Source organism: Oncorhynchus keta, chromosome 13 (assembly GCF_023373465.1).
Source record: "Oncorhynchus keta strain PuntledgeMale-10-30-2019 chromosome 13, Oket_V2, whole genome shotgun sequence".
NCBI classification, from domain to species: Eukaryota; Metazoa; Chordata; class Actinopteri; order Salmoniformes; family Salmonidae; genus Oncorhynchus; species Oncorhynchus keta.
The window spans coordinates 15,343,739-15,371,116 of record NC_068433.1 but is presented as its reverse complement, the minus strand read 5'-3'; the positions used below and the strand labels follow the sequence as shown (position 1 = coordinate 15,371,116).

The 27,378-nt window shown below is 42.1% G+C and overlaps 2 protein-coding genes across 5 annotated transcripts; both read left to right on the top strand.

The window, feature by feature from the left end:
* The first annotated feature begins 331 nt into the window (after positions 1 to 331).
* Positions 332 to 14,446, top strand: LOC118391918 (cellular tumor antigen p53-like). 4 transcript variants are annotated; one of them, XM_035783422.2, is made up of 11 exons: positions 332 to 485; positions 1,963 to 2,118; positions 2,315 to 2,381; positions 2,625 to 2,831; positions 5,333 to 5,519; positions 5,816 to 5,928; positions 6,369 to 6,478; positions 12,615 to 12,745; positions 12,815 to 12,912; positions 13,061 to 13,164; positions 13,333 to 14,446. In XM_035783422.2, exons 2-11 carry the CDS (start codon positions 2,060 to 2,062, stop codon positions 13,418 to 13,420), a joined length of 1,164 nt encoding a protein of 387 aa, XP_035639315.1. In that variant the 5' UTR covers positions 332 to 485; positions 1,963 to 2,059; the 3' UTR covers positions 13,421 to 14,446. The 4 variants fall into 4 exon arrangements, with proteins under 4 accessions (XP_035639315.1, XP_035639314.1, XP_035639313.1 ...); XM_035783421.2 differs by having other exon boundaries at positions 2,595 to 2,831; XM_035783420.2 differs by having other exon boundaries at positions 12,615 to 12,912.
* A 128-nt stretch (positions 14,447 to 14,574) lies between these two features.
* Positions 14,575 to 27,079, top strand: LOC118391917 (receptor-type tyrosine-protein phosphatase eta-like). The gene is made up of 13 exons (XM_035783417.2): positions 14,575 to 15,806; positions 17,354 to 17,449; positions 17,548 to 17,631; positions 18,445 to 18,533; positions 18,825 to 19,410; positions 19,623 to 19,880; positions 20,109 to 20,366; positions 20,647 to 20,770; positions 24,764 to 24,912; positions 25,293 to 25,553; positions 25,839 to 26,108; positions 26,308 to 26,405; positions 26,748 to 27,079. The coding sequence occupies exons 3-13, from the start codon at positions 17,601 to 17,603 to the stop codon at positions 26,838 to 26,840; spliced, it is 2,217 nt and encodes a 738-aa protein (XP_035639310.1). The 5' UTR covers positions 14,575 to 15,806; positions 17,354 to 17,449; positions 17,548 to 17,600; the 3' UTR covers positions 26,841 to 27,079.
* Positions 27,080 to 27,378: the final 299 nt, after the last annotated feature.

The following is a 27,378-nucleotide window of genomic DNA, read 5'->3' as shown; positions in this document are numbered from 1 at the left end:
TATTTTGAAGGAAATAATTTTGCATGAGTTCATAATCTTTGGACATGCACATAATCTGAGAAATTAGACATCTTTGTCAGACATTATTATCACAAAACATGAACTATGCAATTCAATGTGATGATACAACGCATTGATAACCAGTGTGCAATGAATGATGTGCCTCAAACGCCACAATATTTGTTTTCATTCCTGCATTCAGCTAATATAATTTTAGCAATACCAAAATGTAAAATGTATCCACTTAATATTTTGTTTTTGGAACATTTCGCGCAATTTCATTTAAAAACATACACCTCGGTGGGCGCGGCCTCTGATTGGTGGCCTGTGAACTCTGCACAGCCCCTCCCCTATTCTGGTTATTGGGGAAATCCCCGAAATGCACGCTTTTCACTGAAACAAAATATTTTGCTTTATAGCTGCTACGGATTGCATTGACAGAGAACCAAGGTGCTGCAAGAAAAGATTCATAAACGGGAGGCGAGGTATAAATCCATGTTTTATTTATTTTAGGCAGCGTAGCAAGTTATTTTGCCTGGAAAAGTTTGTGGTCGTTGTTGATTTGAGATTCTAGTGAAAAAGCCAGTCAAGCTTACAGCTGAGCTTGCAGATTTTAGTGGAAGATGGTGGGTGAAGTTTGGTGTGTCTTGTATTCCTTTGTATTAATACAAATTTAACCACTACACATTGTAGTATTATATGACATGGAAGTGGGATGATGATCACGAATCGCTTACGTTTCAGACTGTTTTGGGTGTCTAACCTGCTCGCTAATTAGCTAGGACATGCTAGGCCATAACTGAGGAACGCTCAAACCCTCGCGCGATTTGTCAGAAACAAGATTGAGCCACCTTCAGTCGATACTTGTAAAAAGGTCAATTCTGAAAACGCTTATCTGTACCAATGTTTTTCATGTACAACTGCGGCCTTTCCGCATGGTACTGAAATTCATCTTTATAATATTTATAATAATAACTTATCTAACAATTTGCGCGCATCTCCCTCGTGCGGCAATGTTTGGGAATACCGAAAGCGGTCTCTGCCAGTTAACATGATATTTTTGAATTATGAAACCGTTTTTATTAGTACATAAATTCTAAAGAATTTACCAAAAAGTTATTTAGCTAGTTCTCATAGAACAAGAAATAAGATATCCTAAGCCTGTGTTTACCATAGATGTTATTTTCACCGTGTATTCATTTAACTTTACCTTAGAACAGGGTTCCCCAACTGGATTTGGCCCACAGGTGGTTTTATTTTGCCCCCAAGTTCTCTGAGCAAAAAATAGTCTTTAAAAAAAAAATTTCATTGTCAGACATGACTGCAAAACCCCCAGGAAATCTGCTTCAAGTGATTTACTTAAAAAAATGTGATCATATACAAATGTAGAAGTCTAGTTGATGATCCCTGCCCTACAACAACGATGTTTATTTTCCCCATGGCATACATAAAGACACCTTTATTATTTCTCTCTGTATAGGGTGGGTTGCAAGTTAATCATAGATTTAGATGAGGATTAGCCTAATACCGTGGCACCACTTGCTCACATTGCTGTCTAGCTAACTACACAACCCAGTCGGTCATTACCCGTCCCCTGTCTGCATTCTAGCCTTTTCACTTTTATTTATTTAACTAGGCAAGTCAGTTAAGAACAATTTCCTATTTACAATGACGGCCTACCCTGGCCAAACCCTAACCAGGACGACACTGGGCTAATTGTGCGCCGCCTTATGGGACTCCCAATCACTGCTGTTTGTGATACAGCCTGGACCCGAACCAGGGTCTGTAGTGACGCCTCTAGCACTGAGATGCACTGCCTTAGACTGCTGTGCCACTTGGGAGCTGTTGTCCCCCTTTCCCCACTCATTCCCATAAATGTATTGTTTTGAAGACACCGGTAGCTGCTAAAACTAGCATAGATTTTTTAATTAACTAATTACATGGGTGTGCTCTCTCTCCTAGATCCTATCGCCTTCCTCCCTCCCTCCTTGTGTCCCTGTGTCCAATCCTCTCCTCCCAAACGGTCTTGTGAGCTGTCGATAAAGTGAACGGATACAGGATGGAAGCGCTCAGACCCTCCCTGGGCCAATGTTCCTTCCAGCAGCTTTGGGAGAGCAAGTAAGTTTTGAGCAACCTTTAGGACCACAGACTTATGTTTAAGACTACCAAGGTAGGTAGCTACTTCTAGACTAGATCGAGGTGGTTCTGTGTGAGTGGAAGCCCAGAGACATTGTTCAATGTATTAAAGCACCTTTTCTGCATAGGTCTTTTCAGGGCCATAATAATGACTGATCCGGTGATTTCTTTTCTATAGTATGACACCTCAGGGGCCCAGTACTCCACTGGTTGCTACTGAAAACTGGTCTGACCTGGATGTCTCGGTACGTTTGATTGTCTACCTCATGACGTAAAGGAAGTATTTTCGTGACGCCACACATTTTTTTTAGAATGGGCTAATGAGCCCCCCAGTGATTGTTTGAGTTCTATTTTTTTTTTTTCTGGTAATTTGATTTCCATGGTGGGCACTCCAGTTTCATTATTCAGACAGAAATGTAACAAGCAACTGATAACTTGAATGCTTTACTCCTCTGTAGATAAATGGCATCCACTTACCTCCCTCACAGCTCCTTCCTGACGCGACTCTCCACAAGGTCTTTGACGAGGTGCTGTTTGAACTGCTGGAGCCCCCGGTTGTGGAGCCCTCTGTGTCAACCCTGGACAGCGTGCCTCCCCCCGCCTCCACTGTCCCCTCCACCAACGACTACCCTGGGAAGCACGGCTTCCAGCTGCGATTCCAGAAGTCGGGTACCGCCAAGTCTGTCACCTCCACTGTGAGTGTCATGCATATGGCTTACTGCACATGCTCATGCCTGAATAAATGCACAGACGTATAGTTAAGGCCCGAGGAGGTGTGGTATATATTGCCAATATACCATGGCTATGGGCTGTTCTTCTGCCCAACAGAAGTGCCTGAATACAGCCCTTAGCTGTGGTATATTAGCCATATACCACAAACTCCAGAGTTGCCTTTTATAAACGGGTTATTATCGTAATTAGAACAGTGAAAATATTTTACCAATGCTCAGACCACCCAGTTTATAATTCATGATAATATGTTCATTTATCACTTAAAATAAGTGATGTGTTTTGCGTGGGCTTACCCTGGCGTGTAAAAATGTAAATCTCTCTCATACAAGGTGACTTTTTCAATCAATATATTCGGCTCTATTTATTTCGTTTCGAAAATGCTAATTAGCATCAACGTAGACATGATGGAATACTACAAATCCCTGCAAGCTCCTGCACGTCATCTCTAGCTGACTCCTTTGCTAACAGGTATTGTGTCCATTAAAACATTTTTTTACCTTTAAGAACAAATTCTTATTTTCAATGAAGGTCTAGGAACAGTGGGTTAACTGCCTTGTTTAGGGGTAGAACGACAGATTTTTACCTTGTCAGCTCGGGGATTTGATCTTGCAACCTTTCAGTTACTAGTCCAACACTCTAACCACTGGGCTACCTGCCGCCCCATTTTAAAACTTGCACAAGACACTTCACAGAATTATACATTTTAAAGACATTTAGCAAATTTAATCATTACAAATTTTAACTAACATTAGATAATTAATCCAAAGATTCTTAGCTTTGCCTCAAGTCAGTCACGCCATTTATAGTTCTTTACGATAGCCACATTACCAACTAAATAGCTGCAAATTTAATTTGAGGGGTAATTACAGGCGAATATATTATAAGTCACCTTGTCCTAGAGCGATTTACGTGGTTATCAAAACGTCACGCCAGGGTAAGTCTAAACAAAACACAGCCCTTATTTTAAGTGTTTCTAAAATCCCCTATGGCTGGGGTTCCCACACTTTTTCCCTCAGGGCCCCTAGCATTGGGGGACATTCTGCGCCACGTCTATTTCTATGGGCACTAACAATGTTCATGAAAAACTTTTCACACCCCTCTTGTTGGCGGGGAACATTTAGCAGGTTTAAAGCAGATTTTCTAGCAATTCTATACGTTTTGGCATGTCTAATGGGTATTCATGTGATATTTCAGTGACCCAAATTACAATATCTATGGGCTACAAAACCTACCTAAAACACTTTGGCTGACATGGACTAGTTGATCTGGACATTTCTGGCAAGTTATAAATTGCTTTCTAAGATATGCAATGACTAACATGACAAGATAAACTGATGATGCACTGCCAAATATAGAAATTGCACCTTGTGCATTCTACTATTCTAATTTTCAAGAGGAAGTTTAAAGCTAGAATGAGCCCCACAGTTTGGGAACCACTGCCCAGTGGGAACTTTATGGTGGGCAAATGGTTGGAACCCTTTCCTTGTTTGACTGCTAGGCTTTATGGGTATTATGACTCATACTGTGGTACTCTATAGGAATGAAACACAGCCTTCCATGGGGTCCAGCCCCACCCTTTAAGAAGCCTTGTCTCTCTGTATATTCACATGCTATATATATCTCTCTATTGATCTCCCTCTTTCAACTTTAGAATTACTTTTCTCTTCTGGAGGAAACATCTATTTTGAAGTATTTTGATTAAGGTACCTATTGTGATCGTCAAAAAAGTAACAGTAAAATGGCTTCAAACCAGTTTAATCCATGGTCTCATATCAATTAATTACAGTAAATTGCAGTTACTTTACCTCAGACAGAGATGAAGGATATTCCACTCATTCTAATTCCCTGTGGTTACATTCAACTGGAATCCAGTTCATTGTGACGATTTGCTGAAACTCAAGGTTTTGGCGAAAAAGTATTTGGATTAAAACAGCCAATAGCAGCAAGGTTTCCACAGTGACTCACATGTTACCGTACTATGATAGGTCTATCAGGCTTGAGTTAGGGTGTGCTGCCCTCAAACTAACGCCCCCTGCAACTCATTCATTGGAACTGAGGAGTTGCATGCTGGTAGGTTGCAGTAATGCATGGGTCTGACATGACAGGGCATGTTCCACACAAGGGCTCCATTATGGAAAGGGTTAAAATGCAGCCCTTTTGGTCAAAATGTATAGTTATAAAGAGGGTATTTACGATTTCGTCAGAATATTACTATAATTGTTCATGTGTATTATGATCTTATACCTGTAGGTGTTAAGCCCACCCTTTGCTAGTGTTCACTATTTTATGTAAACTTTATAAACGGATAATACTCACACACACAAAATATCTCAAGTGAAAGAACTTCACCAAAGTGCTTATTTTTTTCCACTTTTTATCAATTCAATTCACCACTTTGTTTCACAAAATAAAATTCCTATAGGCACATACAACTGGTTGCTCATTGTTTTCGCTCCCCTCCCAGTATTCTGTGCAGCTGAACAAGCTGTACTGCCAGCTGGCTAAGACGTGCCCTGTGGAGGTGTTGATGGCCATGGATCCCCCGCCAGGAGCCATCCTCAGGGCCACCGCTATCTACAAGAAGTCTGAGCATGTCTCTGAGGTGGTCCGGCGCTGCCCCCACCACCAGAGCGCCTCAGATAACAATGAAGGTGGGTGTGTGTTTATAGTCTAAGGTAAACATTCAAAACTGATGAAGATAATAAATATTTTGACCTTAAGAGTGGGAAAAAAATGGACTAATATGCATGATTTTATTTTGGCTCGGTTTTTGTATTTAGCCATGTAAACGAATAAAGAGGAAATTAAACCCATGCAAATCTAATCATAATATTCTCCATGGTCTCAGAGAGATGAGGTATACCTTCACTCCATGTAAAAGATTGTCCCAGAAACAGAGGAGACTCCCCCTCACTACTTGTCTACTTCCTGTTTTTTTTGTGTCTAGGCGTGGTCCACCGCAGTCACTTGATTAGGGTGGAGGGGAGCCAGTGGGCTCAATACCTGGAGGATGGAAACACCAAGCGTCAAAGTGTGCTGCTGCCCTATGAGCCTCCTCAGGTATACCATATAGAAAGAGAATTAATAGAACGGTCCTCCCCATTCAAGTAAATGATGGCATAATGGGTGGACTGGCGGCCATTGCAAGTGTACCCAGATGAGCAAGGCAGGAAGTGTACCCCATCAATCTGTTCTGCGATTTGTTGAATCAACTCAAATGAAATTATTTAAACAATAGCCACATCAGTTTGTATCATTTGAATGAACATTCTACATTACCATGGAAATCATTATATAACCATACCAGGAAGCCATTATGGACCCATGCGTTTACCAGTTCAATTGGCTGGATTTGAGCTTCCAAGACCGTTCTATTCATTCTTATCAATGGTATTTTATTTGCCATTTCTCTTGACACTTTCATAGAGACATCTGTCTATTTTGCATTTGTCAATGTACGTTCAAGTGAAGCTTACCATTGTGTATATGTGTTTGTATAGCTGGGCTCTGAAACGACTACTGTTCTCCTGAACTTCATGTGTAACTCCAGTTGCATGGGTGGTATGAACAGGCGGCCCATCCTCACCATCCTGACCCTGGAGACCCAGGAGTAAGTGTCTCTCCATATCCCTTCTCACTGTGTTTGTTTATTTTGGAAATGACGCATCAGGGTCTGAGTTTTGTGTTACATTTTCCGTAATGTGTGTTTTTTTTAGGGATGTATGATCTGTCCCCGGTTGAAAAATGTAAGATATGAGTGCGTCTGTCAGCGGGACTCCGATCCAAATGTAGCATGCATCTGTCACAAAATTGGTTCAAACGTTAAGAATCGCCTACAAAAACAATGTGCTAAATTACTTTCTACCTTCTGAAAATACCTCATATTTTGTGACAACTGCGTCCATTCCTTCAGCCTGCCGGCACTTCAAACCGGCCCGCGAGACATTTCGTGGTATCCAACTGGAAGTTAGTCTTGTCTCATCGCTGCAACTCCAGTACGGACTCGGGAGAGGCGAAGGTCAAGAGCCGTGCGTCCTCCAAAACACGACCCAGCCAAACCACGTTGCTTCTTGACACATTGTTTGCTTAACCCGAAAGCCAGCTGCACCAATGTATCGGCAGAAACACCAGAAACACCTGGTCAGCGTGCATGCGTCCAGTACACCACAGGAGTCGCTAGATGGTGGTGGGAAAAGGACATCTCAGCCTGCCAAACCCTCTCCTAACCTGGACGACACTGGGCCAATGGGTCTCCCAGTCACGGCCAGCTGTATGACAGCCTGGGATCGAACCTGGCTCTGTAGTGACGACCGCTGCGATGCAGTGCCTTTAAACCGCTGCGCCACTCGGGAGGCCCCCGCAAATTGTTTTAACAAACAATTGGTCCCCCAAAAAATGCGACCATCCGTTGAATTTCAAAATCCCGATGTGGCCCTCGAGCCAAAAGGTTTGCCCACCACTGGTCTATACCATTAAATTGAGACAGTGGTGAAATCTTATTACACAACCACAATACCTTTTTGGTTTCGAAGGTGTTCAGAAGAATGTTAAGGGCAAAGAAAGCTGTCTGAACACTGAAAGCTTTGTTGAACTCTCTACAACACAAAATCTGTGTAGGGGCCAGCTGGGTAAAAGGCTATCTGCATATAATTGGACGAGGGCGCTTCCTACTGCCTGACCTATGTTGATGTAAATTGAGAAGAGCATGGGGCCTAGGATCAAGCCTTGGGGTACTCCCTTGGTGACAGGCAGTGACTGAGACAGCAGATTTTCTGACTTTACACATTGCACTCTTTGAGAGAGGTAGTTAGCAAACCAGGCCAAAGACCCCTTTGAGACACCAATACTCCTTAGCCGACCCAGAAGTTTGGAATGGTGTACCGTATCAAAAGCTTTGTCCATTAAGATAGCAGCACAAAATTGCTTAGTCACAGGCAATGGTGACATTGAGGACCTTAAAGTTGCAGTGACACAATCATGACCTGAGCAGAAACCAGATTGCATACCAGAGATAATACTATAGACATCAAGAAAGCCAGTCAGTTTATTGACAAGTTTTTCCAACACTTTTGAAAAATAGTCCTATAACAATTAAGATTGATCTCCCCCTTTAAATAAAGGTGGTCCTTCTGTAGCACAGTTGGTAGAGCATGGAGCTTGTAACGCCAGGGTAGTGGGTTCGATTCCCGGGACCACCCATACGTAGAATGTATGCACACATGACTGTAAGTCGCTTTGGATAAAAGCGTCTGCTAAATGGCATATATTATTATATTATTATATTATAAAGGAACCAATGTGGCTGCCTTCCAAGCACTGCATACTAAGCACTGCCTTCCAAACACTACAACCACACAGACGAAACTATCTAAATGAGTTTAGGGAGAAGCTGTGTAGCAGGGCAGGGGGGAAAGAGGGTGGAGTGTTGGGAATAGTCACATTAGAAGGGCTGGTATATGAAGGAGGTGTGTCTGAGTCATAGGAATCCTAACTTAATAAAGTGATTTTTAAAGAGCTCAGCCATACTCTTTTCTTTTCTTACATTTTTTTGGACCCTCTTTTTCTCCCCAATTTCGTGGTATCCAATTGTTAGTAATTACTATCTTGTCCCATCGTTACAACTCCCGTACGGGCTCGGGAGAGACGAAGGTCGAAAGCCATGCGTACTCCGAAACACAACCCAACCAAGCCGCACTGCTTTTTAACACAGCGCGCATCCAACCCGGAAGCCGGCCACACCAATGTGTCGGAGGAAACACTGTGCACCTGGCGACCTTGGTTAGCGCGCACTGCGCCCGGTCCGGAGTCGCTGGTGCGCGATGAGACAAGGATATCCCTACCGGTCTAACCCGGATGACGCTAGGCTAGGCTTTAAATTGATCCATTTCAGTTAATAAGCGTCTAGTGTTAACGTGCAGACAACCAAGGCTTTTACAAGGGCAGAAATCATCAAAGCAAATATCAGAATTGTGACTAGCAACCGTAGACGGGCCAGTGTGTTCATGCACATTTCCAGGGCACGGTAGAGGACAGGGAGAGCTCTGCAGTGTTGATATTTTTAATGACATTTGAATGTGCATCAGGTGGCAACAAGATCATATTGTACCACAATTTCATCAGGTAACATGACTACAAAGCAAGCGAGAGAGGGTTAGAATAGGATGGGAGGCCTAGAGTACATGTAACCAATAAAGAAGTTTGTCGCGAGGGTGGGAACGAACATTGTCTAATCCACGTTCTGGTAAATGAGCAACTACATACTCAACAAAGTGTGCAGGAGTCATGGAGCAAATAGCACAAGAAAAAAGTGAAATGGCTTGAGGCTAGACATTGTAAGTTGAGTCAATCGCCCCAACACAATAACGTGGCTCTGAGTCCAATAGGCTATAAAAGTCTGAGATTAATAAATAGTAGACCGATACTAGTTAATGAAAAGCAATTCTGAATAAAGCTCACATAAGATTCACAAGTTAATTAGCCTAGGTAAAAATTAATCAGTCCAAAGTCTACGGCGTGAGTGTGTGCTGGAGCCAAGTGAAAGCTCGGGGGAGTGTGGCGGGGGTACCTGTACCAGACTGGGAGACAGGCCAGGGAAGACTGGGAGTAGATCGCCGGGTGGGATCCAAGCAGCAGGTAACGGGAGCAGATGGCCCACCCGCTTGGGAGAGCTTTGGTCGGGAGGCTGAGTGGGAGAGGAGGCGTTCAACCTTACCAGACAGGTGCATGGTGGAGCAGATAAAGCGTCCGGCGCGAAAAAGCTGAACCCCAAACTTGAGAGACAACCATACACACGATTTACGCATGTACGTGCACAAGTCTGCTCCAACAGATCCAACTCGGAGAGGCCCAGCTCATGAGCTCCATCTTTAGAATGGAAAGTGAATGTTTATGCAACAGAAGTTAGTGCATCTTATCACACCGAATCAATTTGTTTCTCTAATCGCACTGAATCGTTTCAAACTAAAAATGTATTGTATCCCGTATACAGTGCATTGAAAGTATTCAGACCCCTTTTTCCACATTGTTACAATATACCCTTATTCCAAAACGGATTAAATGAAATAAATGACTCAATCTACACAATGACAAAGCGAAAACAGGGTTTTGCTAATTTATGTAAATACGTTTTATTTTTTTATAAGTATTCAGAACCTTTGCTATGATACTTGAAATTGAGCTCAGGTGCATCCTGTTTCCATTGATCATCCTTGAGATGTTTCTTCAACTCATTGGAGTCCACCTTTTGGTAAATTCAATTGATTGGACATGATTTAGAAAGGCACACACCTGTCTATATAAGGTCCCACAGTTGACAGTGCATGTCGCAGCAAAAACCAAACCATGAGGTTGACAGAATTGTCCGTAGAGCTCCAGAGACACGATTGTGTCGAGGCACAGCTCTGGAGAAGGGTAACAAAGAATGTCTGCAGCATTGAAGGTCCACAGTGGCCTCCATTCTTAAATGGGAGAATTTTGGAACCACCTAGACTCTTCCTAGAGCTGGCCGCCCGGCCAAACTGAGCAATTGGGGGAGAAGGGCCTTGGTCAAAGAGGTGAACAAGAACCTGAGATCCTCTGTGGAGATCGAAGAACCTTCCAGAAGGACAACCATCTCTGTAGCACTCCTCTAAACAGGCCTTTAGTAGTGGCCAGACGGAAGCCACTCCGTAAAAGGCACATGACAGCCCCCTTGGCGTTTGCCAAAAGGCACCTAAAGGACTCTTTGGCCTGAATGCCAAGTGTCATGTCTGGAGAAGCATGGTGGTGGCAGCATCATGCTGTGGGTATGTTTTTCAGTGGAAGGGACTGGGAGACTAGTCAGGATCGAGGGTAAAGTTGAATGGCGCAAAGTACAGAGGGATCCTTGATGAAAACCTGCTTCAGAGCACCCAGGACCTCAGACTGGGGCAAAGGCTCACCTCCCAACAGGACAATGACCCTAAGCACACAGCCAAGACAATGCAGGAGTGGCTTCGGGACAAGTCTCTGAATGTCCTTGAGTGGCCCAGTGAAAGCCAGGACTTGAACCTGATCGAGCATCTCTGGAGAAACCTGAAAATAGCTGTGCAGCGACGCGCCACATCCAAAGTACTGAGTAAAGGGTCTGAATACTTATGTAAATGTAAAATTTCAGGTTATAATTTTTTGCTAAAAAATAAAAACTATTTTTGTTTTGTCATTATGGGGTATTGTGTGTAGCTTGAAGGGGGGGAAACAATTTAATCTATCTTAGAATAAGGCTGTAACGTAACGATGTCAAAAGTCGAGGGGTCTTTCTAGGGCAGGCGTTCTGCTAGCGGAACCCCTCGACAACGTTCCGCTGAAAAGGCAGCGCGCGAAATGTAATGTAACTTTCACACATTAACAAGTCCAATACAGCAAATTAAAAACTTCTTGTTAATCTACCCATTGTGTCTGATTTCAAAAAAGGCTTTATAGCTAAAGCACAACATGATTGTTAGGTGATAGCCAAGTCAGAAAAAACACAGCCATTTTTCCAGCCAAAGATGGGAGTCACAAAAAGCAGAAATATAGATAAAATGAATCACTAACCTTTGATCAGATGACACTCATAGGACATCATGTTACACAATACATGTGTTTTGTTCGATAATGTGCATATTTATATCCAAAAATCTTTTTACATTGACGCATTACATGCAGTAATGTTTTGATTCCAAAACATCCAGTGATTTTGCAGAAATACTCATAATAAACATTGATTAAAAGATCCAAGTGTTATTCACAGAATTAAAGAGACTTCTGCTGAATGCAACCGCTGTGTCAGATTTCAAAAAAAAAAAAATAAGGAAAAAGCATAATCTGAGTATGACGCTCAGAGCCCAATCCAGCCAAAGAAATATCCGCCATGTTGGAGTCAACAGAAGTTAGAAATAACATTTGATCTTTGATCTTCATCAGAATGCACTCTCAGGAATCCCAGTTCGACAATAAATGACTGATTTGTTCCATAAAGTCCATCATTAATGTCCAAATAGCCATTTGTTGGCGGGTTCAGCCCAGTAATCCATCTTCATAAGGCACGAGCACTACGTCAACTCAAAGTTACGTTACAGGTCGTAGAACCATGTCAAACGATGTATGGAATCAATCTTTTTGATGTTTTTAACATAAATCATCAATAAGGTTCCAACTGGAGAATTCCATTGTCTGAAAAAAAGCACTGGAACGAGAGCTAACTCTGTCGTGAATGCGCATCACGAACCTGAGACACTCTGCCAGACCCATGACTCATTCAGCTCCCATTCCCCCTTCCTTTATAACAGAAGCCTGGAACAAGTTTCTAAAGACGGTTGACATCTAGTGGAAGCCTTAGGAAGTGCAACTTGACCCCATAGACACTGTATTCGGTTGGCCAAGCTTTGAAAAACTACAACCTCAGATTTCCCACTTCCTGGTTGGATTTTTCTCCAGGTTTTCGCCTGCCATACTCGGACATCATTCAAACAGTTTTAGAAACTTCAGCGTTTTATATCCAATAATAATATGCATATATTAGCATCTGGGACTGAGTAGAAGGCAGTTCACTCTGGGCACGCTATTCATCCAAAAGTGAAAATGCTGCCCCCTTTCCCAAAAAGGTTAATACTTTCCGAATGCACAGTATCTAGATGCATATCGAATCATCTTGGAAGTGAAAGATGCACATCCCTAGTGTGTTTTGCTCCCCGTGAGTTTATTGCCTCTAACTTTCACTATTCTTCACCCCCTTGCTTCCTTTCTAGGGGTCAGGTTTTGGGTCGCCGTTGTTTCGAGGTCCGTGTGTGTGCCTGTCCGGGCCGGGACCGCAAGACCGAAGAAGAGAACACAAACAAAGTTCTGAACGGGACCAAGACCACCAACGGCTCCAAGAGAAGTAAGACTCGGGCCACGTCTCAACCCTCGTCTCCTATGTCATTGTTGACATTGTCTCCTCTCCCCTCAGAGTCCCAACAGGCCCTGCCCCCTCCAGGGACCAGCAAGAAGATCAAGAATGGCTCCAGCACTGAGGATGAAGACAAGGACAATGTATTTTTGTTGCAGGTGAGGGAATGACACACACACACACACACACACACACACACACACAAGCTGACAGACAGAGGCACTTTTGTGAGGGAGAATTTGTGTATCTCTACTGCATGGTTGTGCCCAAGGGAAATCCCCTCTCACTTCCTCCCTCTCCTCTCAGGTCCGTGGCCGAGAGCACTATGAGTGGCTCAAGAAGATCAATGACAGTCTGGAGCTGATGGACCACATTCCTCCCGCTGAGCAGGAGAAATACAAGAAGAAAGGGTAAGCTACCAGCGGCAGCCATCCTGACGACAGGAACTTCTCCCTAAAATCCCCATGTACCATTTACATGCGTTACCTCCCCCCACATCTATTACCTGCAACATACATGTTCTCCTCTCAATGGTAAACAGTCTCACCCTCTGTTTGTCCTGTATTTGTCTTTCTTAGTTCCGCAAAGATCGTCAAGCAAGAAGCAATGGCCCCGAAGAGCGGAAAGCGGCTGCTTACAAAGGAAGACAGGAGCGACTCGGACTAAGGCCAGGACATGTCGGTCCTTATTCTCCTGTCTATTCCAGACCAACATTAAGTTGCGACTCCCAAGTTAAATGCCCAATACCAAACCCTAGTCCCTACATGTAGGCACTTTTGAAAGGATAGATATTAGCAAGATGGTAATAGCTCCACCTAGACAGCCATACGCTGGACCCAGAAAGGGGTCAATAGGGACGGACCAACATTTTAATAAATGTAGTCATATGAACATGCAAGACATGGCAAAATGTGTAGAATTGCAGGTAATTAGCTTCAAAACAGTTCAAACTGTGTAAAAAGTTTTATTTTGTTATTGTATTGTTTTTTTTATATGACTGTAAATTACTGTCCATCCGGATCTTTTGACAGCTAGGAAAATTGTGACCGGACCTTCTCAGATAGTACAAGTACCATGTTAGGATTTTCACCATATTTCAGATACCAGTCCAACAATTTCAGTACAACACAAACTGCGTAAGTGTAGGGCCTAGGGTTTTGTTTAAAATTAGCTAGGTAAGCTAAGACCCCTCCTCCCACTGCCTTAACCATCTGGTGGGACTTCCTCCTCCTCACCTGTCCCCCAAACAGCACTTTAGCTTGTGCTTTTATGATTTGGACCAATTAAATCAAGTATTCATATCTTGACCTGCCTAGCCACGATGCTTTGTTACCAGTTAATTGGCCAGTTGCCTGTTAGTATTTTTTATACCTGTTGAACATAACTGCTGTTATCCCTCCCCCTGAAACCTTGACTTTCTTTTGCCCCTTTTGTTTTTACTTGTAGCTCTGGTTATCAGAATGTTTTTTTCATTGTTAAAAAAAAATACATTTGAGTTCTCTCTTGTGAAGCGGTCTGATACTATGATTATGATACACTTAGCACATGTATATTTGTTTAATTTCTCGTTCTCTGATGGAAACTCTTTTTGATGTCATTTGGTGCTGAGACATGAGGCTCTATTTTGTTCAGGGGGAAAGGAAACATTTCAGGGAACTTTTAAAATCAATTAAAGTAATTTCTTAAGTAATACTTAAAATCCTCAGTCCTTTCTCAATACCTGCAGTCTTTTGAGTTATGAGTTTTTTAAAAATATACAAAGTCCCTGCGGATGAACAAGGTGACATGGGTGCGTGACAAGGTTGTCTAGAGACTACCCGTAATCTCGGAACCCAGAACCAAATGTTGCATACTCTATTATTTCAGCTGACCTACTTCACTGTCCCAGACCATTCTCTAAGTATATTTTATTTATTTAACCTTTATTTAACTATGGGAACCCCAATTACGGCCGGATGTGATACAGCCTGGATTCAAACCAGGAACTGTAGGGAACTGAAGCTTCTTTCATTGAGATCCAGTGCCTTAGACCACTGCGACACTCTGGACCCCTACTGCTATGTTTACATATTGACCCCAGCATGCTTTGCATGTGTGGAGGAATAACGCAAAACCAAGTATCTCTTGCATCCATTTAACAAATTCTTCTTTGTAGTTCCATTTTGTTTGCATGTGGGAGCCATGTTGATTCAGTAGATAAGTTCCCAAATGGGAGTGAGATAGTCATCTTATCAAATACCAGAAACTACCATCTGTAATCGAGTGGTCGTTGATTTCAAAAGAACCTTTGTGGTACACCTGTGGTTTATGCAAGAACCACAGGTGGCCGTGGCACCTTTAATTGAGGAGGACGGGCTCATAGTAATGACTGGAATGGAATATCTGGAATGGTGTCAAACGGCAAACATATGGTTTCTTTGTGTTTGATACCATTCCCTCTATTACAGCTTTTATTATGAGCCATCCTCCCCTCAGCAGCCTCCTGTGGCAAGAACTCTATTAGTTGTTTTGGCTCCAAATCACATTTTATACGTCACATACAGATTACTGCAGGTATAAAGGTGTTGTGAAATGCTTGTGGGAGCTCCCTCAGCAGTTCAGGACATTATCAGTTAATGACGACAAAAACAGTCAAGTTATAAATAAGTCATAGAAGTAAGAGGTAGTATTCATGGTAATAATGGACTATTGGTATTTACAAATATAAAGTGGGTAGTGTCTTGGTCACGCAGTGGAATAACGTTAAATTGTATTCTGTTGGACTTCTTGAGAACCCGAGAGCCCATGCTTCATTTCTTCAGTCGCCTGAGGTCTTAGGGGCGCTGTTACCTTCAACACCGCGGTGGTGGTGTGACTGGACCATACCCGGTCATCTGTGACGTGCACACCAAGGAACTTGAAGCCTTTGAACCTCTCCACTGCAGCCCTTCACCCCGTTTCCTGTAGTCCACCATCAACTCCTTGGTTTTACTGTCATTGAGACCGAGGCTGTTTTCCTCGCACCTCTCTGCCAGGACTCTTGACCACCTCCCTGTAGGCTGTTACGTCTGTGGTAAGGCCCACCACTATCGTATCGTCAGCAAACTTAAATGGTGTTGGAGTCATGGGTGTACAAGGAGTACAGAAATGGGCTGAGCACTAGTAATTCGCGGGTGAGCTGTTTGTTCACCCGCACCCACCTGCAGTAGCTAAAGATCCATCCGCAACCACCCGACTCACTGCAATAAAGTGAAAATCTGAAGCCAGCACTGGACCCAAACCCGCAAATATGGAAAATGCGCAGTAGCCTACAGACTGCGGGGGAAAAAAGTGGACAGGATATCAAAAATAGGTCTATGTTTCTGTTTGACATTTTCGCCAACTCTCAGGCCGTGAAACACTAATCACGGCACACCTTATCTAACGCGCATTGAAAAATACTGATTTTATTCTTCTAATTAGGCCATTATAGTCAGTGCATTAACTTTTCAACTGTGCTCCAAATCGTTTTGAAATCGGAGCATCTGCGACTGCAATTGAACATCACGAGCGAAAATCTACCCTGTCTTGCTACAACGCTGAAATGCGGAACATTGAAGCATATTATTGGTGAAGTTATGTTAAGGATCAAGGGGATAGGATATGCATGTTTTAAAGAAACACCCCTCAAGATTAGAGTGGCAATGAATGGCGTTAGAACCTTTATCGCTGAGTTTAAAACTGTAAAAAAAAAAAACGTATGTACGATGTTGTCAACAAAATGAGGTTGCTGTTACTCCCGCCCCTATCGCAGAATGCAGCCTTTTGACAGCATATTTAATCCACACTTACAAAAGTGTTTTTGGTGATTGGCATTTAGGCTGTGACAGACCCAGAGTTTAAAACTGTAAAAAAAAAAAACGTATGTACGATGTTGTCAACAAAATGAGGTTGCTGTTACTCCCGCCCCTATCGCAGAATGCAGCCTTTTGACAGCATATTTAATCCACACTTACAAAAGTGTTTTTGGTGATTGGCATTTAGGCTGTGACAGACCCAGAGTATGTTTTAGCAGGGACGTTTGGTACCGTGACCTGATTTGGAACTATGAAAAAGAATTTCGTCAAACAGATTATGAACCCAAAAGTGTCCATTTTATGGGTGGACAATAAATAGAAACATAATTTAGTTTAGTGTGTAGGGGTAGATTTGTCATCTTGTCTTCGGGATATTTGCTATATTTAGTCTGATCAGTGGAACAATTGTCATTCTTAACAATGAGCAACAATATAGGGTCATTCCTGTGCTTGTCATCAAGAACACTACTGTTATTCCCCACACTTATTTTATAGTTCCACTTCCCAATGTTGCCAGTGTTATCACATATTTGAAATCTGATGTGACAACTTGTCTTTGTAAATTAATTATATGAGGCTATGTATTTTTGCAGCCATTCATGGACAATTTTGAATAAGTCATACAGATAAGCATGGGATATTAAATGCTCTAGGAATCAAATATAATTTGACATGTTAGGGGGACTCAACTTGTTCACGTCAATATGTTTTCCAATAATACTCTGAATACTCCAATGACACTCCCTGTGAGTCTTCTCTCTCCATCCCCTCATTCTGAATGCAGTCCGTGTGTCCATATTCAAATGAGAGCCAGACGTTGCCTGCACAGGTGTTAAGATCAAATGCTGTGTCCGCAGTTGGTTTGTTCTCACTCCTTTTGGTAAGTTTTTGGGATATTGATTAACCTCTTCAGTTCATCTTGGATACATTTAGTGGATTTCAACAGCTGTTTGTCTGATTTAAATGTATTCCCGTGAGAATATCTAAAACGGTAACCAGAACAAAGAAGTCTGAATCGTTCCAGTCGAAGGATGGGCAGGATTCAACACCTGATATTATGGGGTGAGCTCAAGTCTTGCGTTTCACAAATGTATTGTTTTTCATGTGTTGATTAAAGGTCTACAGAAAGGTGAACCTTTTTAGGGTCTAAAAAACAAACAATCATTAAGTAAGTTCTACCAACAAGGGAAGCAAAACTAACATGGAAAGCAGATATTGTATTTGGCAGGTTATTAAACCAGAAAGAAAGGCGCAAGAGTGAGAATTGTTTCATTCTTTTTAATAAAAAATGTTCAAGTGACATTTACAATGGATATTCTGTTTGGAAAAAATATATCCCAAACTTCCTGGACTAGCATTCCTTCATATGCAAACTCATGCAAAGACATCCCATCAAACAAATCTAATGGCACCCAGTTGTAGACATGGAATAACAGTAGTGTCCGTTTACTTACCTTTTGAATCAATAGTGCTGATTTTGGAACAGTTTTGCCTTCTAGATCACAATGAACACGATTACATGAGCAGGGGGAACCTGATCCTAGATCAGCACTCCTACACTGAGACACTTGATATGGCCCCTGATCTAGGATCAGGTCCCCCGTGTCCATGTAATTATAATCAATATGATCTAAAAGGCTAAATTAATCCTATATCAGCACTTATATTCTGATATGCATTATGAGTATGGCCCTGAATGATACACAGGTGCTAAAAATCAATCAGTCAAATTTTAAAATGACTTTTAGCCTTGCATTATAACGTTTGCTGAATAGGATCATTGATTATCATACTGAAACTGAAAATGACTGGAAGCTGTATATGAATGTTAACTCTAAATCATATTCAGATGTCTTCCTCGTTCCCTCCTCCCAGCTGTGTTGGTGGTGTGTTGTGTAGCTGAGAGACAGTACTTCTTCCAGTCCAACTCCTCCACTTGGGAACAGGCCAGGCTACACTGCCAGGTAGAACACTAAAATATGGAAACATCTTTATTGTCCCCATGGGACACCTTTCCTGGACACACAGACTTCTTGTACGCAATGTAAAACAGCAGTGTCCAATGTGTGCAGGCTTTTGTCAACCGCAACCTAGCTTTAAAACGCCTGGTTAAACCAGTGACTCGATCGAGGACAATGATTAGATGATGATGTTATCAAATATTATTGCTGGACTGGAACAGAAGCTGGCACACATTGTGGCCCTCTAGGACCATTACTGACCCAATATACCTGATATTATCCTTGTCCTATTAGGTGTGCTACAAGGAGATGGTGAGCCTGACCCCTGAAAACATCCAGCAACTTGCCCAGAACCTGACCTCTTCTTACTGGATCGGCCTCCGCAAAACCATGAACAACGGCTCCTTCCCCTGGTCCCGCTGGTCCAATGGAAACCCCCTCGCCTTCCAGAACTGGTACCCCGGTCGCCCCATACTCTCCAAGCCCAAGAATCCTGTGAACATCTTTAACAACTACTATTCCACCCCCCCCAATTACTGTGGGTGTTGCTGCACCAATAACAGCAACTCTACCAGTGTTCCCCCAGTAACTACTGTTAATAGTAGCTACCATGGTACGGACTTCACAGAAAAGGTAAACATGACTGCATCGTCAACGAAGACACCAGCCGTGACAAAGATGACGTCTGTCATGACGGGATCAACGTTCTTTCCTGGAGTTACTGGTGGCATCAATGGCACCAATATGACTAGTGGGAACAATGGGACGAATGAAACTGAGACAGACGTGTACATTGAGGAGCCTTGCATAGCCATGCTCAGTTTTGGACTTTGGTTCGATAAAATCTGCTCAGAGCTTCTTCCTTATATCTGCTATGAAGGTAGGGGGTGGTTTTAAAAAAATAATACGAATATTTCTAATTTACTGTGATGTTCCCTTGAAGTGGACTGAGATGTTGATGTTTGGGGTGCATAACTTACTGATAAACATATTGATGTGTTTTCTTTGGCTTGCACCCTTTCCCCCCTCTTTCTCTTTCCCCCTCACCTCAACCCACCCCAATCAAAAACCGCACCTCACCTGTGTATGTAGACCGTTTCTACGGTAATGCCACCATGACCAACAAGAAACTACACAGCGCGACTCTGAGCTGGACCCGTGGGCCTGGTGACATCAGCGGATACAGGATGGAGGTCAAGTCCACTGACTACAACCTGACCCTAAACCACAGCAGTCTGAACCAGACCTATGACCTTTCTAGCCTCACCGCCGGAACCCAGTACAGAGTCCAGGTGTTCCCCATTAAGTGTGGAAGAGACCTCAATCCACAGAACGTCTCCTTCTACACCAGTGAATATGGGGAATACCACCAGTAGCAAATGTTAATGTTGAATAGGACCACTACAGCTGCTGTTGTTGCTACTGTTCCACTACTTCTAATACTAGTAGTTGTAGAGATCCTAGACAGATATATTTGTGTACCGGTAGATATTTATTATGATATTACTGTAACAATATGAAGACATCGATATCAATAATGACGATTATGCTAACTACTGATCATGAATTCTCTCTCAGAGCCTGGCGTGATCCAAAAACTCAATGTCGCCAATGTCTCAGAAACAAGCATCTTTCTGACCTGGTTCGCTCCTGAGGGCAACCGTGACTTGTACACCATTCAGGTGAGGGGTGAACCCGACCTGAAAATGACCACACGCACAGAGAGCGCCCTGGTCAAAGGCCTGATACCAGGAGGGTTGTACATGTTTGAGGTCAATGCCGAGGTGGAGGACAAGTCCATTGAGGGAGATCGGCTGGATATCCCCTCCTACACCAGTGAGTCAGAGCACGGCTGTTGTTTTTCCTATGCAAATGTTTAACTTGTTTTCCTAGAGGAACGTTTCCATAGGGGAAACTATAAATAATAAGACATTCTGTTTCAAATTCCATTTTAATTTCATTCCATTGAGAAAGTTAATGTAATTTGATTTGAAAAGGTCAGTTTTATACATTTATATTTGGAGTTAAGAATTTGTTCTTAACTGACTTGCCTAGTTAGATAAAATCCAAATGTTCAGTGCAGCTCACACACACTGATCTCTCCTTTCCCCTTCAGAACCAGGAATGGTGTCAAACTTAAAGCCGGGTGCTCTTACTAATAACAGTGTCGAATTCCAATGGGAACGGCCGACAGGTAACACCTCTGGGTACAGAGCGCACGCCTGGAGAGAAGAAAACGGGTATGTAGGCTGCTATGGAAACATCAAGTATGTAGGCTGCTATAGAAACATCAAGTATGTAGGCTGCTATAGAAACATCAAGTATGTAGGCTGCTATAGAAACGTTATCAAGTATGTAGAATGCTATAGAAATGTTATCAAGTATGTTGGCTGCTATAGAAATGTTACCAAGTATGTAGGTTACTATAGAAACGTTATCAAGTATGTACACTGCTATAGAAACGTTACCAAGTATGTGGGCTACTATAGAACGTTAACAAGTATGTTGTTTACTATAGACATGTTATCAAGTATGTAGGCTGGAACTCAGGACTCCCTTGAAAACAGTGGCAATTGTTACTGGGTGCAGTATCCTGGCTAACTAAATAAAATGAATGAATGAGGAGACTATAGAAACTGTATCCAGTATTTTTGGCCGCTATAGAACGTTAACAAGTCGTAGCTAAAAACAAACGGCAGATAAAATGATTGGTCACATGCAGATGTTATTGCGTGTAGCAAAATGCTTCTAGTGCTTTTAGTTCCGACAGTGCAGCAATAAATAACATGTCATCTAAAAATTCCACAACAACTACCTAATACACACAACTCTAAGTAAAGGAATAGAATAAGAATACGTACATAAACTCAGCAAAAAAAGAAACGCCGACTGCGTTTGATTTTCAGCGAACTTCACATGTAAATATTTGTATGAACATAACAAGATTCAACAACTGAGACATAAACTAAACAAGTTCCACAGACGGGTGAAAGATTAGTGGAATCTGAGTTAGCTGGACAGGTAGGATGACTGACGGTGAACAGGTGGTCAGGTGACAGAGGAATGGGTGAGACTGAGGCAGGAATTCCTTTAACCATAAAGTGGTATATTTACTGGGTAGTGTAGATTCATGGATGCACAGAATTTCTGGATTAGACAGAGTTATGGAAGAGAAAGCAGCGAGATCAGGCCATGGCGGTTTCCTCCTTTTATGGAGTTGAGATCTGTCGGACATTTCCACCTGACGTAATTAAAGCGCCCCTAGCCCAGCTGAGCAAGTGGCCATGAATTAAATTATTCTTCCACCAACTCCATGGGCCTTTTCTACAATGTGACTAACAGAAATTGAATAATGTGTCCCTGAAGAAGGGGGGGGTCAAAATCAAAAGTAACAGATTTGCCTGTTCTTGCTGTGAGATGTTACCCCACTCTTCCACCAAGGCACCTGCAAGTTCCCGGACATTTCTGGGGGGAATGGCCCTAGCCCTCACCCTCCGATTCAACAGGTTCCAGACGTGCTCAATGGGATTGAGATCCGGGGCTCTTCGCTGACCTTGGCAGAACACTGACATTCCTGTCATGCAGGAAATCACGCACAGAACGAGCAGTATGGCTGATGGCATTGTCATACTGGAGTGTCATGTCAGGATGAGCCTGCAAGGAAGGGTACCACATGAGGGAGGAGGAAGTATTCCCTCTAACGCACAGCAACAAGCTCAGTCCATTGAACACGTTAACGCGCACAACAAGCTCAGTCCAATGATGCTGTGACACATCGCCCCAGACCATAATGGACCCGCCACCTCCAAATCAATCCCGCTCCAGAGTACAGGCCTCGGTGTAACGCTCATTCCTTCGACGATAAATGCGAATCTGACCCATCACCCCTGGTGAGACAAAACCGCAACTTGTCAGTGAAGAGCACATTTTGCCAGTTCTGTCTGGTCCAGTGACTGTGGGTTTGTGCCCATAGGCGACGTTGTTGCCGGTGATTTCTGATGAGGACCTGCCTAACAACCGGCCTACAAGACCTGAGTCCAGCCTCTCTCAGCCTATTGCGGACAGTCTGAGCACTGATGGAGGCATAGTGCGTTCTTGATGTAACTCTGGCAGTTGTTGTTGCCATCCTGTACCTGTCCCGCAGGTGTGATGTTCGGATGTACCGATCCTGTGCAGGTGTTGTTACACGTGGTCTGCCACTGCGAGGACGGTCAGCTGTCCATCCTGTCTCCCTGTAGCTCTGTCTTAGGCGTCTCACAGTACGGATATTGACATTTATTGCCCTGGTCACATCTCCAGTCCTCATGCCTCCTTGCAGTATGCCTAAGGCACATTCACACAGATAAGCAGGGACCCTGGACATCTTTCTTTTGGTGTTTTTCAGAGTCAGTAGAAAGGCCTCTTTAGTGTCCTAAGTTTTCATAACTGTGACCTTAATTGCCTACCGTCTGTAAGCTGTTAGTGTCTTAACGACCGTTCCCCAGGTGCATGTTCATTCATGCGTGTAGGGGGCAGTATTTTCAATTTTGGCTAAAATACGTACCCATTTTAAACTGCCTATTTCTCAGCCCCAGAAACTAGAATATGCATATATTGTCAGATTAGGATAGAAAACACTCTAAAGTTTCCAAAGCTGTAAAAAAAAATATTGTCTGTGACTATAACAGAACTGATATTGCAGGTGAAAACCTGAGGAAAATCCAATCAGGAAGTGTCTCTTATTTTGAAACCTCTCTGTTCCTATGCATGCCTATCCTCCATTTAAAGGGATATCAACCAGATTCCTTTTTCTGTGGCTTCTCTAAGGTGTCAACAGTCTAGACATAGTTTCAGGCTTTTATTTAAAAAACTGAGCGTGAAAGATCACATTGCGTAAGTGGATAGGTGGGGGCTCTCAGAGTGAGTTTTGCGCTACAGAGTAAAGCGGCCATTGTTTCTCCCGGTGTTATTGAAAAATCTACACACCCGGTTGATATATTATCGAATATATATTTTAAAAACAACCTGAGGATTGATTATAAAAAACGTTTGACATGTTTCTGTGGACATTATGGATATTATTTGGAATATACGTCTGCGTTGTCGTGACCGCTCTTTCCTGTGGATTTCTGAACATAACGCGACAAACAAACAGAGGTATTTTGGGTATAAAAATAATCTTCATGGAACAAAAGGAACATTTGTTGTGTAACTGGGAGTCTCGTGATTGAAAACGTCCAAAGATCATCAAAGGTAAACGATTAATTTGATTGCTTTTCTGATTTTCGTGACCTAGATACTTAATGCTTAGTGTACATAATGTTATGTCATGCTATCGATAAACATACACAAACGCTTGGATTGCTTTTGCTGTAAAGCATAATTTCAAAATCTGAGACGACAGGTGGATTAACAAAAGGCTCAGCTGTGTTTTGCAATATTGCACTTGTGATTTCATGAATATGAATATTTTTTAGTAATATTATTTGACTGTGGCGCTATGTTATTCAGAAAATGATCCCGCTAACGGGATGGGTAGCGTCAAGAAGTTCATTAATTGTTTATGATTCATTGAACAAGCATGGGAAACAGAGTTTAATAAACCCTTTACAATGAAGATCTGTGAAGTTATTTGGATTTTTACTAATTATCTTTGAAGGACAGGGTCTTGGAAAAAAGAACCTTTCATTTTTTGCTGAGTACAGAAATAAATTGATGAGCAATGACAGAGCGGCATAGGCAAGATGCAATAGATGGTATAAAATACAGTGTGTGTGTGATATATATATATATATATATATATATATACATGCATACATATACACACACACATATATATATATATTAGATGAGTAATGCAAGATATGTAAACATTAAAGTGACTAGTGATCCATTTATTAAAGTGGATAAAGATTTAAGTGTATGTAGGCAGCAGCCTCTCTGATTTAGTTATGGCTGTTTAACAGTCTGATGGCCTTGAGATAGAAGCTGTTTTTCAGTCTCTCGGTCCCAGCTTTGCCATTTGACTTTCTACTGCTAATTCTTTCATAAATAAACAGACCCAACTGTTGCGTCATGGGAACAGTCAGAACATGCATGTAAAAATGGCATGCAAATTCACATAGAAATGTAATGTATAGAACACACTCCATTACCCTGCTTTATGGAACAGAGAACAGACTCTGAACTACAGTGTATGACAAGGACGCATGTGAACAGGATTGACACAAGGCCATTGTTTATTTTGAGTATAGAACGGTTGTCATATTCTGGAAGAATCTGAAAAACACGACTCTGACGGTGGGGAACCAGTTGCCAGGTGCCAAGATCTGGCTGAGCGTTGTGGCACTGGTGCCCGATGGATCGGTTGAGGGAGAACCCAGCCAAGCGATTGGCCGCACCAGTGAGTATGGACAGATGATAATGGTGTAAGGTGAAATTACCCCTGGACACACTGATCGGGGGTCAGTTTTGCATTTCCCCTACTAATGGTTAAGGTTGGGGAGGCGAAGCTGATCCTAGACCCGTACCTAGGGGAAACTTCTCGCCGGAGTGACGATAATGAGGCATTAGTTCATTGAGAGGGTGGTTGATTAGGTAGTGGATTTATTTGGTGGTTGATTGGTAAGGTGGATAGTATTTTTGTGAATGGTGTATAATAACTGAATATTATTATAGCAATAGCCTAATCATTTCACACTAACATTATTATTCTCAATTTGTCACTTTTTTATATATTTTTCTTGTGTCACATTCATCCTTCTTTCCCTTTCTCCCCCATAGCTCCAGGTGAAGTTGCAAACTTACTGCTGGACATTACTGAGGACACCATCACAGTGTACTGGACACCTCCTCAGGGAAACTACGAGACATTCAGTGTTCAGCTCAAGCTAAACTCTTCTAACGAGGAAGTGGAAACAGAGAATACAACTAAAAGTCAACTCTCATTCACAAACCTAAAGGCAGGAGCTGAATATTTAGTGACAGTCACCACTCTGAATGGGTATCTCAAGAGTTACCCAATTTCCACTGCGAATTTCACTCGTGAGTTACTAGTTAATCTTTCTCTCTTTGAATAGATTAACACATTCCATCAATGTTGATACATAGCAGTAGTATAAAAATATAAGAAAGACATTTAGACTTTTTATTGTTGACATCTAGTCAATATTATTCTTACAATGTACAGTACAGTGTCAAAGGGCAACATCTGATGTGAATTTGAAAAGCTTTTGACCTTTGCGAGGTTTTGCACTTTGAAATGTATGATTTTCCCTTCTAATTTTGTCACTCCTCTCTTTATCGTTCTTCCCTGTCTCCTTCCCTTAGTTCCTCTCCCACCGCAATCAGCCCAAATCGATTTCTTCAATAAGAGTCATGTCACCCTGTCATGGAAAGCCCCCGTGGCATCCCAAGGTGTACAAATAATGTACCTGGTGAAATACATAACTGAATTCTGGAATGATACGCAGACGTACAAGACGCACACAACCAACTACACATTTCATGAGTTGCATGCTGGGACCAATTACACCTTCGAAGTACGAGTGAAGGCGGGAACCCAGGAAAGCCAGCCCGTCCAAACATCACAGACCACAAGTAAAATTACTCACCACATCAGACATATTTACATGTTGTTGAAATATCTTGCTTACTTATCTAATAATGATCGGTGACAATGTTTGTTGTGGGTGACCTTTCTTCATCACTCCCTTACATTACATCTTAACTCACATGGATCTCTCTCTCTCTCTCGCTCGCTCTCTCTTTCCTTTCTCTTCCCCCCTCTCTCTGCCAGGTGCTACGGTGAGAGTTCGAACTATGACTATGGCGTGTTCCTCCAGCGAACCTTCCATCTGTGAGGATAGTGGCACACGGACAGAGGTCCTGCAAAATGTGAGGTCATCACAACATCCTCCAATCACAGTACATTCATCACCAGATCCTCCAATCACGTTACATTCATCCCCACATCTTCCAATTACATTACATTCATCATACAATGAATTGGTAAAACAACCACATAGCAGGATAATTGCAAGAAAAATATTTTTGTAAAAAGCTGCAATGAGCAACAGTAGTTAGTGAGAATATAGAGAGAAATACGTACAGAAGTTCAGTGTCAGATGTTTTCCTCCATCACATACTGAATAAATCAAAAGGAATATATTGTCTTACACGTTGAATACAAAACAAGTTTTTGTTCTGTATTTTTATGTCTGTACTTTTTTGTTACAGTTGATTAGCCATTTCCGCAAGTGGTTCAGCAAGATGGAAAATGAAACTTTGGTTGATAAGGTGTTCTGGGAACTGGAGTGGCGAGGGGCATAATTACACACACATACCACATACCATCTATTCAATATAATTTGTTAGTCAAGATTAAGATGAATTGTATTTTGATAATAAAAAATTAAAAATAGATAAATGAAGAGTTGGATGTGTGCCAAGAATGTATGTGTTTTGAATTTCTTGTCTATCCTTGTTTTCAGGAAGTGATGTATGTTTTACAAATGCATTTTAGTAAGGTATTTTCTCTGACCAAATGACTGAATAAAAGGCTGACTGTCTTGGTGTGCATTATATACAGTATATATCTTTTTTTTCTTACTAGTGTTTTTGTTAAAACTAGATTTTTGCATCTCGATCAAGAAGGCACCTGATGTTAAGGACGAATATGTGTTGGAAGTTGGTTATTCAATTCAACATCTTTGCTGGATGTTGGACCCCCAGCAAGCATGTGACATAATAGTTTTTTTAATTCATTTTTTATTTAATTGGTTGGCCATGTTAGGCGGGGCAGTGGATTACTTTTGCAATGTTGAAAATTAAATTGTATCCACTCAGATCCATTGATGTCCTTCCTATA